At 48.0% G+C, this 21,570-nt stretch overlaps 10 protein-coding genes across 10 annotated transcripts; 4 read left to right on the top strand and 6 right to left on the bottom strand.

Annotated features, from left to right (window-relative positions):
* Positions 1 to 29: 29 nt before the first annotated feature.
* Positions 30 to 1,838, top strand: BDW43DRAFT_294259 (uncharacterized protein). The gene has a single exon (XM_032043923.1). It carries the CDS (start codon positions 280 to 282, stop codon positions 1,792 to 1,794), a length of 1,515 nt encoding a protein of 504 aa, XP_031894267.1. The 5' UTR covers positions 30 to 279; the 3' UTR covers positions 1,795 to 1,838.
* A 94-nt stretch (positions 1,839 to 1,932) lies between these two features.
* BDW43DRAFT_294258 (VPS9 domain-containing protein) lies at positions 1,933 to 4,914 on the bottom strand. The gene is made up of 2 exons (XM_032043922.1): positions 4,179 to 4,914; positions 1,933 to 4,118 (listed from the first exon to the last, which is right to left on the bottom strand). The coding sequence occupies exons 1-2, from the start codon at positions 4,520 to 4,522 to the stop codon at positions 2,285 to 2,287; spliced, it is 2,178 nt and encodes a 725-aa protein (XP_031894266.1). The 5' UTR covers positions 4,523 to 4,914; the 3' UTR covers positions 1,933 to 2,284.
* Positions 4,915 to 4,993: 79 nt separating this feature from the next.
* On the top strand, positions 4,994 to 7,102 carry atg15 (triglyceride lipase ATG15). Its single transcript, XM_032039749.1, has 2 exons — positions 4,994 to 5,230; positions 5,299 to 7,102. Exons 1-2 carry the CDS (start codon positions 5,075 to 5,077, stop codon positions 6,910 to 6,912), a joined length of 1,770 nt encoding a protein of 589 aa, XP_031894265.1. The 5' UTR covers positions 4,994 to 5,074; the 3' UTR covers positions 6,913 to 7,102.
* Positions 7,103 to 7,571: 469 nt separating this feature from the next.
* Positions 7,572 to 9,369, bottom strand: fgaCat (catalase easC). Its single transcript, XM_032039748.1, has 2 exons — positions 9,164 to 9,369; positions 7,572 to 9,076 (listed from the first exon to the last, which is right to left on the bottom strand). The coding sequence occupies exons 1-2, from the start codon at positions 9,183 to 9,185 to the stop codon at positions 7,593 to 7,595; spliced, it is 1,506 nt and encodes a 501-aa protein (XP_031894264.1). The 5' UTR covers positions 9,186 to 9,369; the 3' UTR covers positions 7,572 to 7,592.
* A 1,487-nt stretch (positions 9,370 to 10,856) lies between these two features.
* On the bottom strand, positions 10,857 to 12,178 carry BDW43DRAFT_294254 (uncharacterized protein). Its single transcript, XM_032043921.1, has 2 exons — positions 11,524 to 12,178; positions 10,857 to 11,449 (listed from the first exon to the last, which is right to left on the bottom strand). The coding sequence occupies exons 1-2, from the start codon at positions 11,835 to 11,837 to the stop codon at positions 11,347 to 11,349; spliced, it is 417 nt and encodes a 138-aa protein (XP_031894263.1). The 5' UTR covers positions 11,838 to 12,178; the 3' UTR covers positions 10,857 to 11,346.
* A 158-nt stretch (positions 12,179 to 12,336) lies between these two features.
* BDW43DRAFT_294252 (uncharacterized protein) lies at positions 12,337 to 13,163 on the bottom strand. Its single transcript, XM_032043920.1, has 2 exons — positions 12,699 to 13,163; positions 12,337 to 12,641 (listed from the first exon to the last, which is right to left on the bottom strand). The coding sequence occupies exons 1-2, from the start codon at positions 13,092 to 13,094 to the stop codon at positions 12,537 to 12,539; spliced, it is 501 nt and encodes a 166-aa protein (XP_031894262.1). The 5' UTR covers positions 13,095 to 13,163; the 3' UTR covers positions 12,337 to 12,536.
* A 1,586-nt stretch (positions 13,164 to 14,749) lies between these two features.
* BDW43DRAFT_294250 (uncharacterized protein) lies at positions 14,750 to 15,198 on the bottom strand. Its single transcript, XM_032043919.1, has 2 exons — positions 14,873 to 15,198; positions 14,750 to 14,819 (listed from the first exon to the last, which is right to left on the bottom strand). The coding sequence occupies exons 1-2, from the start codon at positions 15,063 to 15,065 to the stop codon at positions 14,800 to 14,802; spliced, it is 213 nt and encodes a 70-aa protein (XP_031894261.1). The 5' UTR covers positions 15,066 to 15,198; the 3' UTR covers positions 14,750 to 14,799.
* A 1,519-nt stretch (positions 15,199 to 16,717) lies between these two features.
* Positions 16,718 to 18,672, top strand: BDW43DRAFT_246665 (putative MFS alpha-glucoside transporter). The gene is made up of 2 exons (XM_032039746.1): positions 16,718 to 17,126; positions 17,194 to 18,672. The coding sequence occupies exons 1-2, from the start codon at positions 16,803 to 16,805 to the stop codon at positions 18,580 to 18,582; spliced, it is 1,713 nt and encodes a 570-aa protein (XP_031894260.1). The 5' UTR covers positions 16,718 to 16,802; the 3' UTR covers positions 18,583 to 18,672.
* Positions 18,673 to 18,842: 170 nt separating this feature from the next.
* Positions 18,843 to 19,898, bottom strand: echA (enoyl-CoA hydratase echA; the record flags this gene model as incomplete). The annotated part of the gene is made up of 4 exons (XM_032048401.1): positions 18,843 to 18,892; positions 18,944 to 19,489; positions 19,551 to 19,688; positions 19,754 to 19,898. The coding sequence occupies 4 exons, from the start codon at positions 19,896 to 19,898 to the stop codon at positions 18,843 to 18,845; spliced, it is 879 nt and encodes a 292-aa protein (XP_031894259.1).
* A 367-nt stretch (positions 19,899 to 20,265) lies between these two features.
* BDW43DRAFT_246713 (Rer1 family protein) lies at positions 20,266 to 21,451 on the top strand. The gene is made up of 4 exons (XM_032039747.1): positions 20,266 to 20,499; positions 20,561 to 20,702; positions 20,781 to 21,080; positions 21,150 to 21,451. The coding sequence occupies exons 1-4, from the start codon at positions 20,431 to 20,433 to the stop codon at positions 21,227 to 21,229; spliced, it is 591 nt and encodes a 196-aa protein (XP_031894258.1). The 5' UTR covers positions 20,266 to 20,430; the 3' UTR covers positions 21,230 to 21,451.
* Positions 21,452 to 21,570: the final 119 nt, after the last annotated feature.

The following is a 21,570-nucleotide window of genomic DNA, read 5'->3' as shown; positions in this document are numbered from 1 at the left end:
TTGCATGCCCCTACCTGATCATCACACGTGACCTCGTGGATGCCTCGCGCGTGCCTTAAATGTAAAATCAAGGTCATCAACGCGTCCACGATTGAGCAACTTCAAAACCCCGATATTGATTTATGGTGAACATGAATGGCCCCACTACAACTACTAGTACTATATTATCTATGTTTTGAGTGAGGAACTCCTAGTACAATGAAATTATCTTTGAACCCCTTTCCCTAATTGCATGTTTAAATCGGCCATTGCTTCAATTTCCTTTTGATCTCAGTGATAATGGGTGTCGGAGATTATGTACATTCAAAGGAAGCCGGTCAACGCCGACCACCCAATATTAATGTCTCCAATCAATCACGGCAGCAGATAGCCGAACAGGCAAGGGTTGAGATTCCTACACCAAAGCTCGTTGCGCCCACGCCTCTGCCATTAAGTAGACCAACACAATTCGAGCATTATGGAGGCCAGTCTGCGCCTGGGGGGTCACTTACATCAACCGACAACGCAAAGGACATGTTTGACACAGACGTGGAAGGTGTCGACGACTCAACTATTGCAGGCACGAGTGTTGTTGGTGTTGAAGATCTTCCATACCGTTTCTCACCTGCTCCAAATGCTCGGCCACAGGGTGCTGGTGAAAGTTCGTTGTATCAATTCCAGCGAACACACCGCCCGTACGACTCTCAGTGGTATGACAATTTCGGGAACAAGGCCCTGAAGTCAGCTGGATTCGACTCGGATGACATTGACAATGAAAGCCAGCTAACATCGGTCGCGGGTGATGATGAAGCCTCCGAGGGAACAAATGAATCCGTGGCTCCCATCAGAAAAGGCCTTGCTGACGAGCCTCTCAGCAAACGTCTGCAGAACTTCTGGAATGCCAGTCGAAAGTCTCATCAAAAACCGGAAAATCAGGCCCATTTGGAATCATCAAAGATCCCAACCCTCAGCCAGTCAATATCTAACTCCAAACCTGCGCATTCAATCTTACCAGCCAGCGCACCCAGGAAGGTCACACTCCCTCCAAATACGAGCACAACCCCAAGGACAAGATTTAGCCCACCAAAGCCAAATCTGCTAGAACAATTGGACTTAACTCCTACACGTCGCACCCCTGGTCCTCGGCCGCAACATAACCACAGGAGCACGAGCATCGATCCTCCGGATTCGGTGGAAAACGCAGGTTTCGGGTATTTTTCGACCGACTACGGAAGACGCGACAGTGTACAGTCAATAAACGCTTTTGATGTTACGAATATCGAAGCCCTTAATGATGATGATGACCCGATCAATGACCCTTTCTCCAGACGTCTCTCAGTTCACCGAGTTAGTCCGGAGAAACCCAATCCGAAAAAGCGCACTCTTGAGCCAGACTATCCTCCAGATGTACTTTATCAGAAGTCATTTGCTGACCTCCAAGCGGAGCCCTTTGACCACATCCCAGCTGCCGCGCCATCACCCACTACTGCAAACACAGCCCAGGAATCCCAACCCAACCCAGAAGACAAGATCCCTTATCTTATGAACCTTTCTGACAGCGACCGTCGCACTTACTTTTCGAATCTGTCCATGGACGAATGGGAGGAATGTGGTGACCAATTAATCGACCAATTCACTCTGATGCTCAAAAAGATGAAAGATCTGCGCCATGCTCGACGAAAAACAGCCGCTGTATTCGAGGCTGAGATCAAAAGGAGGCACGAGGCTGTCGAAGAACAGACTTCTGATCTTTCTAGAAAGCTAGATGAAATGAGGTCTGGTGGTGCTGAGGTACTGCGTGGTCGCACTCCCTGAAGATATATTCATTTTCGGTTTTGTTCCTGTTGCGGCGTGTTTCGATCCTGGCGGTCTGGAAATACTACCGCGAGTTCTTTATATTCCTATAGTTATTCACATACTTGTTCATGTAACTACTTCAAGACTAATGGGGCAATTTAAGTCATGCTAGGTGATCATCTGGTCAGTAGGTTTCCATCTCCTTGTCTTTGTATTGAAGGGTCTCATGGTTCAGTTTACACTGTAGCATTACTACTATGCGAAGAAGACATTCAGATATCAAGAGAATGATAACCTTCGTTCAAAGCGAGTTATTCCTATCTCGAGGAAATGATGGTTGAGCCTAAAAATCAAAATGCCACCAACAGTCTATAAACTGGAGAGATCCGCAACGCTATGTTCGAGAAGAGGGGGGAAAGAAAGAAACAGACAATGGAAAAATTAGGTGGCAAACTATTACACGAAAGTAAAGAGACACATCTCAGACCTAAATTCAGAGACTCAACCCTTACTTTGGGTTGGGGCCCTGCTTCAACGCCGCTGCAATCCTTTTATAGTCTTCGAGTAAGAGAGTGACATCTCCGATGGTGAGATCGCTAGCGTGCGTTGTCTGGAGGAAACGCTGAATCGGAGGATCGATCCTAGTAATGCTCGAGGAGATTTCTCTTGAGATAGGAGGGCTCTTTGTAGAAGGGGAAGGGGTGGTAAGGCCTCCCGAGCCATCAGGGGTAGCACGACCAAAGCTTCTGATCATGCCCGGTATATGGTTAAGCGGGTTGAGAGTATTCCCAAAATTCCGCATCGATTCAAGAGGTGTAGGGGGCAGAGAAGACGTGCCCGTCGGGGAGCTTTGGTGAATTCCAGATGACGGTTCGTCTCTCAAAGAGCTCGAAGCAACGTTAGTCTTCTTTGAGCTTCCTTGGGTTCTGACGCTGTCCACACTTCTGTCGCGCGGAGTCCTCTGCCCACCAACCAGCCCTAAGAACGTATCTTCTGCCTTCGAACCGATACGTCTCAGATGAGGCCGATCGTTGACAGGTTCCCTCGTTACTTTTATTTCCTGGTTCAGACTGTTATTATCCGCAGAAGTCGATGTAACCAGACGTCTAGCTTCCGCCAATGTTTTTGGTACTATTGGATTACCGCCGTCCTTGCCAGCATGTTGGCTGGACTGCAATTCTTTGAGGCGGCCGAAGAGGAAGTTGAAGCTGCTGTCCAATGATGCACCAATATTTTTCAGGCTCTGATCTGCTGTATTACGCACAGCATCGTTTGCTGCACCAAGGACTTTCGATGGGGGCTGGAATAAATTATTTAGGCGTTGTTGAGCAGTCGCAGATTGTAGGGGTCTAGCCAATGTACTTGAAGCGGATTCCTTGCCGAGGGACCTCGAGAATTCTGCAGATGTCGTCACAGTTGTGAGAGACGAAGCCGGCGCCGGGGCATCCTTATTATACTGACGAGCATCGCTCTTTTCTATGGCTGGTGTTGATTCATTGCTAGAGACTTTGTTCTGTCCTTCCGGCAATTGGTCAGCACGGAGCTCAGAAAGTTCCACGTTCTCCAGGAAACTGATTGCTGCTTCTAGATTCGTCAAGCAGTACGCAGTTTCACCGTCAATTTTACTCGATGAGCGAAATCTTTGTATGAAAAGTAGGTTGCTTATAATGTTAATGCCCTCAGGTGGGGAAGTAACAAGCGAGTAGATCAGGGTAGGTAAAATCTCATCAGCAGAGGATGAAGAAGGCAGTAACTTGGTCAATGCGTCCACTATCGCTTTGTGGGCGGCTGCAAGATGCTGAAGCTTTCCCAAAGGGTATTTTGCCTCGTTCATCTTGATGAGGTAGTCTCTAGCAACAGACAGACCCTCATCGGCTTGTTTCTGCTTTTCCTCATCTATCGTAGCCATGTCGACATCAACTCCAAGATCATTCAAATTTATTCCGACTAAGAGCAATGTTGCTGTTTTAGAACGCAATTTCTCGTCCCTAACTTCATCTAGCGTACTTTTATGCCGCCAGATTTTGTCATAGATACTCTCACAAGCTCTCCGCTCAACGGCTTCCTCCAAACCGATGCGCTTAGAGGCAAGCATTTTTCGGGCAATCCGCTTTTCTGTGACTTCCGATGCTGTTAACATCTGCCGGCTGTTTTCCACACCCTTGCTTTTCGATTTCGGCTGAGTAAGTGGTAAAGGATCACGGTTTATTCGGGAAGCAAGCGCAGAGATATGTGTAGCAATGTGTGATTCTGCCCGGACGTAAAAGTCTTGGTAAAGAAGGGAGATTTTCTCAATTGTTGGCGGCTCGCTATGCACTTTGGCGCTTAAGGAGTTGACAAATCTAACGAGCAACCCTATTAGCAATGACAACATCACGAGGAGAGTTGAGCGTTCATCCTACCGGTCAGTTAGACTAATCAACTCTATTGGTAACTCCTCCGGCTGTTCTTGAATGTTCCGCGACAGTACGGAAACCTCCTCGCCTTGTCCATCATCATCGAGGCCGAGCTCTGAGACACCTGCTCTTTCAAATAAGTCTGGGCCTGAGTCACGGTTCTCTTCAGCTGGCGATAATGGTAAAGGGTGTGCATCGGAGTCTACATGCTCCGGCGTGGCTACCGCCTGAAAGGTCTTAGACCTTGAGCGAATGAAAGGGCTCGCATCTGAACTGTCCATTCTGGGAAATGAGCGGGCTGTATGCAAACGAGGCTTGCCAGAGCCATTTTCGGTCGAGTCGAGAGACATGGTTTTGTTGTGTATGTATACCAGTTCCAAGCTTGGTTAGCATGCGCCGTGGTGTATTGCGATAGGATCACAAAGTAGTTCGAGTAGTTCAGTTGGTCGGCTCATAGGAAATTCACCAGTGTTTATCGATAGATAGATAACACATAAACCAACACAAGCAGAGGCATTAGAAGAGAAGAGAAACAGTATAATTCCGGGTAGCAGTCTTTTATTGATTAAAACCAAGCATACTGGTGGAGCAGCCCAGTGACATCCAAGACGTTGAGCGAAGATACCGGTAGGTTGGCGAAGCAGAGCACCAAGTACTTGATACTTGATAGTAAGTATCCTGCCTGATCTTCAACCCGCGATAATTGACAAGCGTCACGCGTTCCCCGGCCAATCACGTGGACCCCTGACTCTCCGCACTGCGTCACGCCTCACCGCCCCAGGGACTCCAGTCATTCGCTGATAAGGTCCGACTGTTCCAGAGTCATTCCCAGCTTGTGTGATCATCTCTGTATGACTATGGAACTTCTCCGAGGCTGATTCCAAAGATACCTCTCCGGCAATATGATCATTTCGAATGCCCTTCTATGCGTAGCCCTTCTCCCCGCCACGACTTTCGGCTTAGGGCCCGTATACTTCGGATCCCGAGGATCATCTCCCTTGATACCGCCACAGATCCCTCTAGTTGAGCCTCCTACACTTTCAGGCACCCATCAATTTGTAGGTATCTCATACTATCAGTTTTACCTGCGTATGCCTCGATATGTCTTAAACTAACCCTAGCACAGACACTTCGCCATATCTTCCGTCGCGGAGCATATGAACAACCTGATCTCCACCAGAGGCTCGACATCCAACCGCATACCCGTCTTCGGGCCCTTTCAGAAGATGGACTCGAGGAGGGGCCGGTTACCTTAGACTCCCCACTAGTGGCTTCATCACGTGCTATTACCATCGAGCGGCTTGCAGATCGACGTCCATTGGCAATTGAAGCGCATTTAGCGGTGGCTAGGTCGTCAGGCTCAGCTGTCGTTTTTTCGCCATCGGCATGGGTCATGGATACGCTGGCTGGTCCTGATATCACGGACAAAGAAAGTGTTCTCACGTTTGCAAAGATGTCGGCGAATGATTATATTGCGGAGCCGGGAAGTGAGGACTGGCAGGATGTTCATGGTCACTTCAACTATTCATCAAGTTTCGGCTGGGCGGGTGACGGGCTGAGAGGCCACATTTATGCGGACAAGACAAACGGCACCATTGTCATATCCCTCAAGGGGACCTCGCCAGCTCTCTTTGACGGTGCGGGCACGACCACGAACGACAAAGTGAATGATAATCTGTTCTTTAGCTGCTGCTGCGGGCAGGGTGGCTCGTACCTGTGGCGACAAGTATGCGATTGCCAGAAATCTGCATACACAGCCAACTTGACCTGTATAACCGAGTCCATGTATGACGAAAATCGGTACTACCGTGCGGCACTCGACCTCTACTCAAACGTCACCGCGATCTACCCGGAGGCGAATGTTTGGCTCACGGGTCATTCTCTGGGCGGTGCAATGACCAGTTTAGTTGGTTTGACATATGGACTACCTGTAGTCACATTTGAGGCTGTTCCTGAGGCGCTGCCTGCGGCTCGCCTAGGCCTTCCCAGTCCGCCGGGACATGATCCTAGACATCCTCAGTCTAGGCGGTTTACCGGAGCCTATCACTTCGGGCATACTGCAGATCCAGTTTTCATGGGTACTTGTAATGGTGTTAGTTCTGTATGCACCTGGGGCGGCTATGCCATGGAATCAGCATGTCATACTGGCCAAATGTGTGTCTATGATACCGTTGAAGATAAAGGCTGGCGTGTCGCAATTGGCACACATCGTATAAAAGCCGTGATCTCCGATGTTCTTGAGGTGTACGACAAGGTTCCAGAATGTGCCGCCGAAGAAGAGTGCTACGACTGCGTGTTGTGGAAGTTCTTCCGCAGTAATGGCTCCGAAATCACCACTACAAGCTCAACAACGTCCACAACAAGTTCTACTACGATTAGCACCTCAACCTGTAAGACGCCTGGATGGTGGGGCTGCCTTGACGAGAGCACAACTACCACCACTACAACAACACCAACCTCCACATCAACATCAACATGCAAGACACCGGGTTGGTTCGGTTGCAATGACCCGACTACGACGGATGCGAGTGCTATACCATCGCCCACAACCACCGCGCCTACCATAACCTCGCCAACTTGCAAAACTCCTGGCTGGTTTGGCTGTAATGATCCAACAACTTCGACAGTCTCCCAGACAGCTCCCCCCGCACTGACTTCCACCTGTCTAACACCTGGATATATCTGGGGCTGCCGGGACCCCATAACGACCAGCAGTCATCCCATCACCGCACCACCTTGATCAGGGCAGCACACATGCATATAGCACTTCCATATTTGTGTTGAACATATACACCGGAGAAAGTTAAGACTGCACTCAAAACGCGAGCTAACATTTAGAAATTCTGGCATCCCGTAACATATATACACGACTATCTACGATCTTTGCTCTCTTGCGCTCTTCAATATAGTGAGTTTCGGGTGTTTTTCGGCTAACAGCACGGGTTCTATTTTCATTTGGGCAGGCTTGGTTATTGGGTTCCTTTGGTTGCTTTTTGGATTAGTCTATATATAGGAGCACACATTATTACTGGTTGTATTGTAGGAGTCTTCATACTATATATACTGCATTTGGTTTTTGACAATTGAGTATATTATTACTAGTAGAACCGTTCCTGTAACATGACCTCGTTTGATCAATATCATATGATTAGGACATTGTATACACAACCCCACTTACTACTAGCAACTACCAGAACCAGTACTAATCATAATTTCAACCCAACAAGAAAACAGCCATCGAAATCAGTCAGAGATCAAAATATGAAGACTGCCCCGGCTCCAATTGACCCAAGGGGAATAAGAGATAAGAGAACTGGGAAAGAAGTTGTTTATCATAGAATTCGTTCATACATGCTAATACGATTTAAATCAGGCTGATGGGTAGCTAGATGCATAGTACAAGGCTAGATATATCTTGGATTACAAACGAGCAGACTTGGCGTGGGTGGCGTTAGCCTCGGTCGCCTTTTCGATGCGAGCACCCAGGTCCTTATTGACACGAGTGAACATCTTGTAGGTCTCCTTGCGGACGCGCTCGTGGGCATTGCACAGATGGACGGAGACGTTGTGGACGAAGGCATCCTGCTGGCCGGGCTGGCGGCCCAGGACCTGCCAGAGACCGTTAGCCTGGACGTAGTCCTCCTCCGTGACGGGGAGTTGCTCGGCGATGACGGCGCCGGCCCACTTCTCGTGCTCTTGGCTGGGCTTGACGGGCTTGTACTCGTACGGGCGGAACGTGGACGGGTAGTTGGGGTTTGCGCCGTAATTTCCGTGCACGTTCATGTAGCCGTCACGCTGCCAGGGGCTGAAGGCGCGCATGGGGCAGTTGACGGGAATCTGTTCGTAGTTGCCACCGAGACGATGGCGGTGGGTGTCGGGATAGGAGAAAAGACGGGACTGCAGCACGGGGTCGGCAGAGGGCTCCACACCGGGAACCATGTGCGAGGGAGAGAAGGCGGCCTGCTCCACCTCGGCGAAGTAGTTCTGGGGGTTCTTGTTGAGGGTGAGCTTGCCGAAGCGACGCAGAGGTACCTCGCTCTGTGGCCAGACCTTGGTCAGGTCGAAGACGTTCCAGCGGAACTTCTCGGCCTGCTCGGGGCTCAGGGTCTGGACGTAGACAGTCCAGGAGGGATTCTCGCCACGTTCAATGGCGTTAAACAGATCCTGGGTGTGCCAGTCGGGGTTCTCGGAGGCCAAACGGCCCGCTTCCTCGTTGTTGAAGGTCTTGCTGCCCTGGTCGGTCTTCAGGTGAATCTGAACGTAGTTGAAGGTGCCATCCGGCTTGATCCACTTGTAGGTGTGGCCAGAGTAGCCATTCATGTGGCGGTAGGAGTAAGGGGTACCGCGGTCACTGAAGAGATGCATGATCTGGTGAACAGCCTCTTGGTGCGTGGAGAGGTAGTCCCAGAACATGGTTGCATCCTTCAGGTTTGTCTGAGGGTTACGCTTCTGGGTATGGATGAAGATGGGGAACTTGGCGGGGTCACGAAGGAAGAACACGGGGGTGTTGTTGAAGACCCAGTCCCAGTTACCCTCATCAGTGTAGAACTTGACGGCGAAGCCACGAGGGTCGCGAGCGCTGTCTGCGGAACCCTTCTCGCCACCGACGGTGGAGAAACGGGTGAAAAGCTTGGTCTTCTTGCCTACTGTCTTAAGCATGTCGATGACAGTGATGTCGCTGATATCGTCGGTAACCTCAAACTCGCCATAGGCGCCAGCACCCTTGGCATGGACCACACGCTCCGGGATTCTCTCCCGGTCAAAGTGTGCCAGGAGGTCAATCAGGTGGAAATCTTGCAGTAGAAGTGGCCCGTTGCGGCCAACGCGCTGCGCGGCCTGGGGGTCAAAAACCGGGCAGCCATTGGAGGTTGTGTAGACCGGCTTCTCGTTGTAGCGGTAGGTTCCTGTGGAGAGAAAAGCAGTTTAGCTTCTATTGCGAAGGGAAAGGGAGGGGAGGGGAGGGGAGGGAGGGGGACACAAGGTAGACATACTAGGTTCGTCGTCTTTACCCATGGTGGAATGTGTAGGGAGAGTATGGTATGAAGAGAAAGTGATAGTAGGGATGAAGCAAGAAATTGGGGAAATGCGGGGATTTATATACCCGGTCAAGTGGCCAACAAAGGGAGGGGAAAAGAAGTAGTTGCTCGGTAGAGTATAAATTAGGACAGGAACCTTGACTGGACAATGGGGTTTGAAAAGGCGAAAAAAAAAAAAAAAAAAAAAAAAAAAAAAAAAAAAAAAGGCGAAATGGTTGCGATTCCTTGGGAAAATCCATTCCAACTTCAACCAATGACCATTCGTACTTAATCAGATGATGACGTTCCCGGAAACCCACTGGCCAAGAAGACCCATCACTTGTCCCCTACAGGTAGCTATTAGTGACATTCGAGGTCCATAATATGGAATTTATTATTCCGTAGTGTTCCTTCAAATTCAATATCTTTCCCCGCATTGACCTATGTCTTTACTGAAAAGGGTCTAAGCGGTGGAAGTCACTGGGGGAGAAAGAAGCTCCGATCATTGAATTTTCCCAGTATAGGAAGGTAAAACCTTAGACCGTCCAAAAACAAAGCTAATGGAGACTTAAGTTCCATGATTTACCCCGCACAACTCAAATCCAATCAACGTTCATTTAAATGTCAGGCCTTCTTGGGAGTTCTTCAAAAAGGATTTAGGATTTAAAGGAGCAGCATACCCAATCTCAAGATACCCAAGAATCGTAGTAGTGCTATCGATTGGCACATTCCACTAATATTCACCGGAGATCGTACTTGGTCGTACGGAGGAGAACAATGTTTCCCGGAGACACCTGCTCCATATGGAGCAAATAACGCTAACTGACTTCCTCGGTGGAGATCAACAGTTGGAAGTTAGTACTAGTAGGGACTTAACCCATCCTGGGCAATCCTCAACAGATTTTAGTCAGTGGACCGGGCTAGAAGTCCAGTGTCAAGTCTTCGACATGCAATGCTTAGAATAACCCCATGTCTGGACCGTCAATATTACTGATCCAAATAAAGAACATCAATCAACCTGCGGGCGCAACTTTTACCTGTTTTGGGCAATCGAAAGCGCGCTCCCATGATGTTAAGTTCCCTTTTCATCCGTAAAGGACAGATCGATCTACTCATCCGGTTATTGAATCAGTATAAAAACGTAAATACTCGCCCGGCTCCAGGTATATCCAAATCGTCTGTTTGCTCACAAATCTAGAGCTGTGGGATGGCAGACGGAAGGATCTGCGGAGGATGAGACACGCTAACGGACTACGGAGCGCTCCGCCCTTGAGGATACCGAGAGTACCATAACCAGCCGAATAGATCTCCGTAGAAGCTACGATAGTCCATGATGACGATTTCTTTTTGCACTTCTATTCTCATGTTCTACAAGAGATGACTCAATACTTTTCTGTTAAATAACAATACGCTAAGTCCAAGATACTCAAGAAAAACCACATATCAGTTGAATGGAAACTTATCCTTTTGATTAAATACTCAAACAAACATAAGTAAACTTCAGTAAACATATCTACTCCGTAACCAAGGTAGATATTGGCGCACAGTGGAACCTATTCTTTTCCGGTCCGAAGAAAGGTTGTCTTGGTCCCTGGCACCAGGGAAAGCCCCAGCGGGCAGCTCCGCCCTCCGATCCGATCAACGAACTAGATATTAGTCTGATCCTATGTCATCAATCCATACTGCTTGTATTTATCTAAGGTTGATGCTCTCTTAGTTTACGCACTGGCTTGTGGCTGACAACTTAACATATCAGCCCAAGCACGATCACCCACCAGACTACCTAAATCAGCAAGCGTGGACAACTAATTAATAGCAATCTATCAGGCCTCTAGTATCAGAGTTCTGTTTGCGTCGAATCATTGGCTACGAACAAGAGTCAAGAGCATAAGGTGTAAAAAAAAAAAAAAAGCCTCAGCCGGCTAAATAGCAGTCATAGCAAGAGCACATATTAATATATTGCTTCGCGGCGCGCTAAAGTCCCTTGCATGACCCCAGTGAGCACGCTTTGCAAATGGCGGAGCTAAGGAGAAGAGCGACCAAAACGGAGGGACAAGTTGAAAATGGGCATGAAGTTGCAACAATGACACGATTCTCTCTTAACGCATAACGTCGTGGGACTCGAAGTTTGAGTGTTAACCGTTGCCGGGAACGAACAGTCACGCTCGAGTTCTTCCCCAAGGATATAAATCGTCCGTATAGATACGCATTTTCTTCAGCAGGTTCTCCGCCATGAGCTGGTTATTCGTTTTGAATAACTGCCTATTCCAAAATCAGTATCCACGAACTGGATTGCGGATTGATTTCACCACAAATTTTGGGGGGCTTTCTCTTACATCCCTTTGTCCGTCCGACGGATGTAAAATAGCTCATGGGATAAAGTGTGAAAATTGACAGGTCCCTGGCTTTGCTCCATATCGAGAACGATATGGAAATATTTCTGAGGCACATCCTCACTCTGGAAGGGCTCTATATGGATAAAATGTCTCCCTGAGCGGATCTCACTCATGGATCGGCCCGACAAGATCAGATACTTTTCAATGGCCTTTTCGAAATCCTCTTGCAAGCAGTCAATGAACTGGTCCACCCTAAGTTGTAGGATGACCCGCTTCGGGTGCCTAGAAGAATTCTTGAAGACAGGGGCCGCCATTGAGAGGGGGCGCTAATAGCCCTAGTCGCTGGAGCTTATCCTTCTCCAGATAAGTTGCAAGATAGGCTAAGCTGTATAGTTACCGAAGGGATGGATGAAGTGTGGGTAAACTAGAGACGGCGTCAACTGATTTTTACACCGCTCTAAAACGTCTAAATCTAAGGAGTTAACCCTCTTGAAGAATAGTTGGTCGCACCTCTGCCAATCACAGGATAGTGTTTGGGGGAAACCTGCAGTCAAGCGGGATCCCGGGCCGTCCAATGGATCGAGAACTGAAAGTGTCAGGCTTCCAACGGCCACCCAATCCTATGGGATCTTTAGCTGCTGTCTAGGGTCGAAATTAGGCGCAATAGTTATGTCTAGGGTGATATCCATACGTCAGAAAGATATAAAACAAGTACAAGTGTTGACGACTTCGACACCCAGACAGATGGATCCCCTTACTACTCGACAAGCCCCATATGCGAGCCTTCTGAACTGAAGGGGGTTTGCGCCGCACACGCTGGACAAACTCCAGAAACTTCCTGATCTTGGATATCAATGATCCGTTCCAAGGAGCGCATTGTGCCGTCCGGCCCAACACAAAAGTGCTGATTCGGGCGAGCGTTGGCGACACTACACTTTCCATAGTCATATCGGTACATGTGGGGGCAGTCCTGGTAAGTCCGACAGATCTGCCAGCACATGATCTCGTTCGAACTATATCGGACAGCTTGTCTTCGGAGGTTTTACCAGAATCCGATCGGTCGGGTGCCTCCAAGACTTAGAAAAAGGCTTGATATCCAAGGAATAAACAAACATCTTGTAAACTGCTAGGTTATTGTCATCCGGGCCTTTATACTCCATACTGATCTTCTTAAGCTGATACCTGGAAGCGGGGCAATCTATGCCGCATATTTGGGCTGCCTGAAATGAATTACCTAACAGAACAAGCATCTTCAGGCATCGCCCGATAAGCTGCTCATACCTTTCCAATGGCAAAATTTCGGGAACCACATCTGGATGAACAACGAATGCAGATGCGAGCGTTAGTCGAGAACATAAACTGGGACAATCCATGCACCTCACCTGATGTGTGCAAAGTGAGGACAATCTTGTCTCGGAAGAGAACCCCAAAATGCTCCCTTGCCAATCAATGCAGTGGAGCATAGTCATCTGATTGGAGGTAGTTCTTCCATATGGCGATAGACGCCATCCGTGAATATATGACAAGTGGGGCATCTCCCTCCAATCTCGCCGGTCAATCCCACCATGCATACAACAGCTTTCCCAATCGTTTTATGGCCCGGTGATTACCTATTACAGCCGCACTACGTCCTGACATCCCCACAGATCCTCTCCCATAGGACAAGATTCCAAGGTTAAGAGGGCTTGATCAATTGGATATTAGATGCTTGCGTTGGTAAGCCTACCGCACGTGCAAGTGAAGTCGCCTCCGACAGTCATATCATGAGGCGACTATAGGATTAGATTAGATTGCTTGCGGATCCATACCACATACTTTAATGAGTCTTATATAGTTCCATGGGAAACCACACCCCTTATTACTATTCCTATATTCGAAGCCATTTGTCCTTCTTATCCAGGTAGGTTGCCTGTTCCAAATGGTGGATAACTCCTCATAGGGCCTCATAGGGCCACACTGTAGAACCAGGGTCCAAACTCATACCATCCGCATGCGCTTGGACCACAGAAGAAACTCCCTATTCGAGTTGGGAATACTTTCTACTTCTCTGAATGCGTATGTGGGATTAGCACTAAGAGAGCGATTATTTTGAAATCATTGTAGTGGACCAAGGAAGGGCACGCCATTCAATATTACTCATAAAGACATGAAAAGGTCAAGAGCCCAGATGATTTTTATTTTTCGAAACCTCGGATACTTTCCGGCGATTAAAGGCGTCGATTATATGTCCTTCGACCATTGATCGAAATTCTTCCAAGGTGAGGACCTTAGCCAATCAGAGCATCCGATTAATTTTGTGAGAAGAGCTAGGAAGGATATCTCTATAGAATAAAATCTATTCAGGCACTATTATGGTTTATTTCTGTCCAGTTACAAATAGCACAAGATGACTCGGATATATTAGTATCAGCCCCGAAAGAAGGAACTGATGCTGATAATTTGTACGTCTTCATATACAGATAATGCATTCTAATAGCGCCGGGAATATATAATTTTGGAATACTCTAATCCATGTACTTCTACCTACTTTTTATGTCATAAAGGATGTCCCTAGAGCAGAGACTACTCTTTCAGCCAGGTCTAATGCTCCATTATTCCATTGCGCGGTGCAGTCAGCGGAACATCAAAGCCAAGGACTCGTTTGGGTTGGACTATTAAGTTGTTTTCGTGGCTTTGAATTCTTGTCTTACGATCAGAGCCACCGAATACAACCTATATCGGACTTTTTGATAGAGTATTATATACCATTATGCAGAATCATTTCCAGTCACACGGCACCGATACTCACATGCGAGATGATGGAAGATGTGCTACCACGCGTATAGAATCCAACATCAGCAAAAACAAGATGTTAGATCTTGATCTTCACACTTGCATCATACCCCTTCGCGTCCATACGAGACAAGAATAGTCAATCAGTTATCCTCCGAGCGATCTATTAGACATAATTGGCTAGCTGCAACGTCGCTGAGATCAGCCTATGATATCATAGCGGGCCAGTGCCCGCGGCATTGGGAACCTGGATGCATACATATAAGAACTCAATAGACGTTAGTTTAAACGGTCTATATCACAAGCCTGGGACATATAAACATCGTCGACTTCGGTTTGGCATCTACACCAAATTTCCTCAAGATTGACTTCTGTTAAACTTTTCTCATCTTCGACGAACTCTCTTCGATCATCATGTCTTCCTCCGATAAAAACCAGAACTGTACGTGCCTCCGTTGCTTTCGCAGCGACATGACACCCTTTCCTATGATTGTACATACATGGTCATCTATTTGACCGCATCTGTTGGTCTATGTCGACCTACTTACATGACTAGTGGTGCTGACAGACGTTCTAGCCGGTCTTCTTGGTGGGGTCGGCGACACCTTGGGCAAGACCGTCGATGGACTGACCGGTACCCTGGGCGCCACTGTGGGTGGATTGGGAAAAACTGTCGGTGGAGCGACTGAGGGCTTGGGGAAGACCGTCAGTGGCACCAGTGAAGGACTCGGCAACACCACCCAGAACGTTGGACAATCGGCAGGGGGCATATTCAGCAGCAGTGAACAGAAGAAGTGAGGGTGTGTCACTTTTCTGCTAGTAGATTGACGGATCTATGAAGGCTGGACTTTCCGAATTTTATGATTATGTGTATTACTATGTTGTACTCTTGATGAAGTGCCTTTGTATCGTTTGTGGGGATTGGAGCTGAATGAACCACATCATAATTATTCGGCTACTCGGCCTCATGCTACTAGTATTGTACCTCATGGCTAGGTAATAGCTTTTGGTGGGCTATGTTTGCTTTTAGAGGCGAGGTATAATGTTCTACGATGGCCGTTTAGGGTCGCAGCAGATACGTTTATTTTAAAATTCTATTAACTTTACTCCGAAGTGACGGCTACCCGACAGCCATTAGACAAGCCTTCGAAGCATTCACGAAGTAATCATGTATTTAGGGGTAAAAAATTCTACCTAAGACACACGTGGGCCGGTGTAATATTCTCCGGCGAGCTCATATAATTGCACTATGGCTAGAACATGCGCTGGTAAAGCAGAATAAAGAATTGGTAGAACAATACAACAAATTAATATAAAGGGGCTTCCACTAGTAAATACGAATTGCAAAACTAGTACTCACAAGAAGTCATTAGGTGCAGACACTAACAGAAGCATTCCAATCCATGCGTTCTGATATGACTATGGTAGGGAACAGAACCCTAATATTATTTAAAGTAGTATTGAGAGCTAATGAACGAATGATACGTTGATATGTGCCTAATACCTAAATTCTATGTATTCTATTTATTCTTCCATAGTTGGATGCCAGGCGCTTTCGGGGAGTAAGACTTCGCTAGAAAGACCTCTTTTTGATCTTCCTTTCCCTCAATGCCAATAGAGTGGTGGTACCTGCAGGTATAGATATACAGGGGAAAATTCAACCTATGCCTCTTAGAATTCTATTGACTCCTGATGGTACTTAACTGGTTTCGCTCAATTTACTCGTTTTTGTTACCGTCTCGTATTTCACATGACGCAGGCACGGGACAAGAGACAAGAGAAGGTCTAGACCAGCATTGCTGATCCTGAGCAGATGCTAGGAAGGATGTATAGGATTTTATGAAATTAATTCTAAAAAAGTATTATTCCGAGTGTTGAACCATTTGCTGAAGCTCATTGTATGACTCTATTCTGCCTTCGGTGACCCCTCCATCTCTGATCTTTGTTGCTTGGATACCACAACTCATCTTTCTGTTTCTCTATGATTCTTTCTTCCTCCATTGACTTGGAAGCTCTAAACCTTACAAATGAAGCCAGTTCGATGAACAATCCAATCATTAAGGTCGGCTAATGGCTTGGCCGCTTATGATCTGCTACTGAGCGTGCGTCAAATCTCCGTTTCCCCGCACTCCCCAGTCTCGTGTTAGTCCATTTTAGGGCTTCCCGACTCTAAAATTTTCCTTTTCCTTTTTAGTTCCGTAAATTTTCCTTGTTGGCGTTCAGTCCAGAAAATTTCAACCATCCAACCAAACATACTCCCCGACGACCAGGGCGCAGTCGGTGATGTTCCTGGGCAGAAGTGGAAGTGGGGACTCTAGAGGCCCCGCCGAGCCATAGGCCATAAATTTCTAGCGACAGTCGTCCCACTGGCCATAACCGGGAGAGGAACGTCGGTGCAATCTCTTGTCCAGATTGCCCATCCCTTTTCTTTGGAAAGTCCAACCTGCTCATATCTCTGTCTCCCCCTTCTTCATTTTCCCTTCCATTGGGGACAGAAATTGCCCAGCATGGCTTCCTTCAAGCCCCAGGATGCCATCGCCTCGGCGGACGAGCCATTGCCAGATTCCCGCAACGATCGTCAGGACTCCACGGCTTCCGTGGCTAAGATCGTTCATAATGCCAAAGCCGCTACGGATAAGGAGCAACAGATGACCCTGTTGCAAGGCATCAAACTCTACCCCAAGGCTGTCGCGTGGAGTGTTTTTATCTCTACTTGCATCGTCATGGAAGGTTACGACATCAGTCTGGTCAACAATTTCTACGCTTTTGATCAGTTCAACCGGAAGTACGGCGAGTTAACGTCAGACGGGAAATATGAAGTACCGGCTCGGGTATGTATTTTTCTTTTATAGCTTGAACCGATAAATCAGTTGCAAGGTTACTTATAGAGATTTTTAGTGGCAAGCAGGTCTGAGCAACGGTGCATATGTAGGAGAAATAATTGGGCTGTTTCTCAATGGATGGGCCTCGGAACGCTTCGGATATCGCTATACCATCATCACCTGCCTCATTCTAATCACAGCTTGGACGGCCATCTTTTTCACCGCCCCCAACGTTCAAGCGTTACTGGCTGCCGAAATCCTTGCCGGTATTCCCTGGGGTGTTTTCCAAACACTCACGGTCACATACGCATCCGAGTGTTGTCCTGTTGCATTGCGGGGTTATCTGACGACCTATGTCAACTTCTGCTGGGGCCTGGGTCAGCTGATTGGAATCGGTGTGATCAAAGCGATGATCAACCGGGATGATGAGTGGGCATACCGGATCCCATACGGCTTGCAATGGATGTGGCCGTTACCCCTGCTTATTGGGATTTTCTTGGCGCCTGAGTCGCCATGGTGGCTTGTGAGGAAAGGCAAGACGCAGGAAGCCAAACGAGCCCTCCTGCGATTAACTAGCGTAAGGCAAGACTCCGACTTCGACCCGGACGAAACCATTTCAATGATGGTTCATACTACGGCCCTCGAAGCAAAGATCACCCGAGGTGCTAGCTATCTAGACTGCTTCAAGGGAACCGATCTGCGGCGAACGGAGATTGTATGTATGGTCTGGGCCATCCAGAACCTAAGCGGCAATTCGTTCTCCAACTATTCCACATACTTCTTAAAGCAGGCTGGCCTGGCCACAGACAATGCCTACGCTTTTGCCATGGGGCAATATGGTATAAACATGGTGGGCGTTTTCGGAGCGTGGTTTCTCATGACTCTGGGAATTGGTCGCAGAACCCTCTACCTGTACGGGCTCTGCGGTCTCTGTGCCATGCTACTCATCATGGGCTTCCTCGGTCTGGTTCCGCACTCGCACCGGGACCAAGCATCTCTCGCTACCGGCTCCATGATGCTCGTCTGGGCCCTATTCTACCAGACTACTGTTGGAACAGTTGCGTACTCGCTGGTCGCTGAGCTCTCAACTCGCAGACTACAAATCAAGACTGTGGTGCTCGGCCGCAATCTCTATAACATTGTCGCCATTATTTGCGGCGTCTTGACACCGTATATGCTCAACCCCGAAGCCTGGAATTGGAGCAATTATGCGGGTTTCTTCTGGGGCGGTATCTGCTTTCTATGTGTCATCTACACTTACTTCCGCGTTCCAGAACCTATGGGTCGTTCCTTTGCTGAACTAGACCTTCTCTTTGAGCGAAATGTTAGTGCCCGCAAGTTTGCTAGCACCCAAGTGGATGTCTTTGACGAAACTATTGAAGGCCGTCTGGTGAATGAATACCAAACACAAAAGTCAGCCACCGCTGACGTGGCTCAGCTGGAGAAACAACCTGGGTCATCATGATACTATTTTAATATCCCCGAACATAATATCTTATCTAATACTGTACATACTCTAATGAATACGATTTACGTTATGATGCTACGTCCGGGCTTGGCTTTCGATGTTTTTGTGGTCTACTATTCTGGGGCGACGGGTAATAAACTAATGTGCTTGCCGTCAAATTCTAGGGTTGTTTATTATTAGTAGCCATCGGGTAGCTAGTTTGGTCAAGCATTCACGACAATTGATGGACTCTGGAATATTGTGGACAAAGATCAAGTTTACTCATTTGACCACTCAGGCTTCTTCTTCTCGGCAAAGGCTGTCATACCTATTATTGTCAGCGGTTGACGGATTCGCGGTAAACAGGAAATTAACTTACCAATCTTCTGGTCCTTACTTCCGAACAGTGCATGGAACAATCGCCTCTCGTATTCCACACCCTCCCTCAACGAAAGTTCTTGACTCTTGTTCACCACCTCCTTTCCAGCAAGGACCGCAACTCGGCTATACCCAGCAATTGTTTCAGCAGTCTTGACAGCCTCCTCGAGCAACTCATCCTTGCCCCCTTCAACGACCTTCGCCGCAACACCCCATTCGCCCGCCTCTTTACCGCTGAAATTCTTTCCTGTGAGTATCAGCTCCATGGCCTTGCTCTTCCCGACTGCGCGAGTAAGGCGCTGCGAACCGCCAGCACCGGGAATCACGCCGAGTTTGATTTCTGGTTGGCCGAAGGTAGCGTTCGCGGTGCAGTAGATGATGTCACACATGAGGGCGAGCTCGCAGCCACCACCAAGGGCATAGCCAGACACCGCGGCAATAACGGGTTTCCGGATGTTGTTGGCGAGATGGGACCAAGGGGCAATGAAGTTGTTGCTGTAGGCAGCAGAGAAGGTTAAGGGAGCCATTTCCTTGATATCCGCACCGGCTTTGGTCATCAGTCAGTTTAACGGCACATTACTGAGTCTCCGACCAGGTGGATACTATACCGGCGAAAGCCTTCTCGCTCCCTGTGATAACGATGGCTCCGATATCCTTGTCCTCGTCATATTTGGAGAGAGCATCATTGATCTCCTTGAAGAGAGGGCTGGAAAGCGCATTAAGGGCTTTAGGGCGGTTCAATGTGACTAACGCCCCAATGAGTATTTGTTACTTGTTTTTCTGACATTTTTCCTAATAGGTCTGTACGTACTCAACCCCACACCCGGCTTGGGACTGGACGTGAGGATGTGCTCATATCCCGATGCCGAGGAATACGGCCTAACACGGGAGAGATATGAGGTCAAGGGGACGGCAGTCCGGGAGGAGACTAGTCGTGAGCACTGTCGGTAGAACATTGTGACTGCTATGCGATCAATTGAGGAAGAATGACTCGAATATCAAATAAGATACAAAAGATGGGACCCAAAGGCGTTGAGATTATTGTTACTGTCAACTGTCCCTGTATGCTATTTGTAAACGGAGCTATGACGCTCCCCGCAGCCGAAGCGAACCGTTCCTCCGAGGCAATCCGCGCACGTGAATCGCTGGCTAGTTAGCCTGGTTTCTGTCTTAGGTAACTTATGAGTAAGCTGAGTACGAACCAGGCTAGCGTAATTGTACAGCGTCCGAGTGGCTGGAACCCTGAAAACGGATTAGTGCTCACCTGCTAACAAGCGCAGTGGACACTTTTCCTGCGCCTGAAACAGATATCCACACATTTCTCCAGTGTGCAGGTGAGTTCGCGCCTCCTCTCAGCCTCCGGACAACGATCGATTGGTTTTCTTCTGGGAAATTGTATCGTGCATGAGTAGTACGAACATCAAGGTCTTTTAACAATTTTTCTTCCCTTTCTTTCGTCTTTCTTCTCTCCGCATTTTTGTTTACGCCATGGATGTCCCTGAGCCCGATCAGAGCCCGTTTACTGCGGTGACTGTACAGACGTCGAAGCTCAACAGGGTAAGTTCAATTCTGGGAATATATGCCTTCAGGATCAGTCCAATCTGCTATGGGCGAGTAGGGGATGTCGCTCACAGTGTTTAAGCAATACCAAACCCTCCTCGATGCCTCAACACCCTTCACGGCCTACCGCTGGGTCGGCACCGTCGTCCTGCTTCTTATATTCTTTCTGAGAATTGTCCTAGCTCAGGGCTGGTATATCGGTACGACTATTTTACCTTTTTTACAACCAATACAAATTATCCTGGAGGAACGGGCGCTAACTAAACATTCCCAAACAGTCGCATACACTCTAGGCATCTACCTTCTCAACCTCTTCCTTCTCTTCCTTCAACCAAAGTTCGACCCCTCTCTTACCCAGGATGAGGGTCTCGAGGATGGCGATGCAGCCGCATCCCTGCCCACCAAGCAAGATGACGAGTTCCGTCCATTTATCCGTCGCCTCCCGGAATTCAAGTTCTGGCATAGCGCTACCCGCGCCATCGCCATTGCCTTCGTGTGCAGCTGGTTCGCCGTCTTTGATATCCCTGTGTTCTGGCCTGTGCTTGTGGTGTACTGGATTATCTTGTTTGTTTTGACGAGTGAGTTTTCCCTTTCCGAACTCTCCTATCTGGTGCCCCGCGCGGTACTAATCGAGTAATTCTGTGCAGTGCGTCGACAGATCCAGCATATGATCAAGTACCGCTACGTGCCTTTCTCCTTTGGAAAGGCCAAGTACGGCCAGTCATAAATTGGAAATTGAATCGTCCGCCTCCCGATGATGATCCTCGGGTTCAATTGAGCGGGATATGGCAGGCTTGGCTTCTGCATGTCTTCTTAGCTCGCTTCACTTTCTAATTCGGCCACTTTTGACATGATTAACGTGATCTTCGGTTAGCCAAAAAGAAGATGATAAAATCAAGGAAGAGAGGATCTTGATATTAATTATTGATGAATGACTGTTCATGTCATCGCCATGAACTGATGTTTTCATGTACAGAGTTATAGTCCGCTTTTTTCTTCTCTTTCCTCTTCTCACCACTTATTATATTTGTGATTTTAGACCTGTATCTGTAGTATAAGTTTGCGCCA

The sequence above is a fragment of the Aspergillus alliaceus genome (assembly GCF_009176365.1).
Source record: "Aspergillus alliaceus strain CBS 536.65 unplaced genomic scaffold BDW43scaffold_86, whole genome shotgun sequence".
Taxonomy (NCBI): domain Eukaryota; kingdom Fungi; phylum Ascomycota; class Eurotiomycetes; order Eurotiales; family Aspergillaceae; genus Aspergillus; species Aspergillus alliaceus.
The sequence above is the reverse complement of the archived record's forward strand: the minus strand, read 5'-3'. Positions and strand labels throughout refer to the sequence as shown.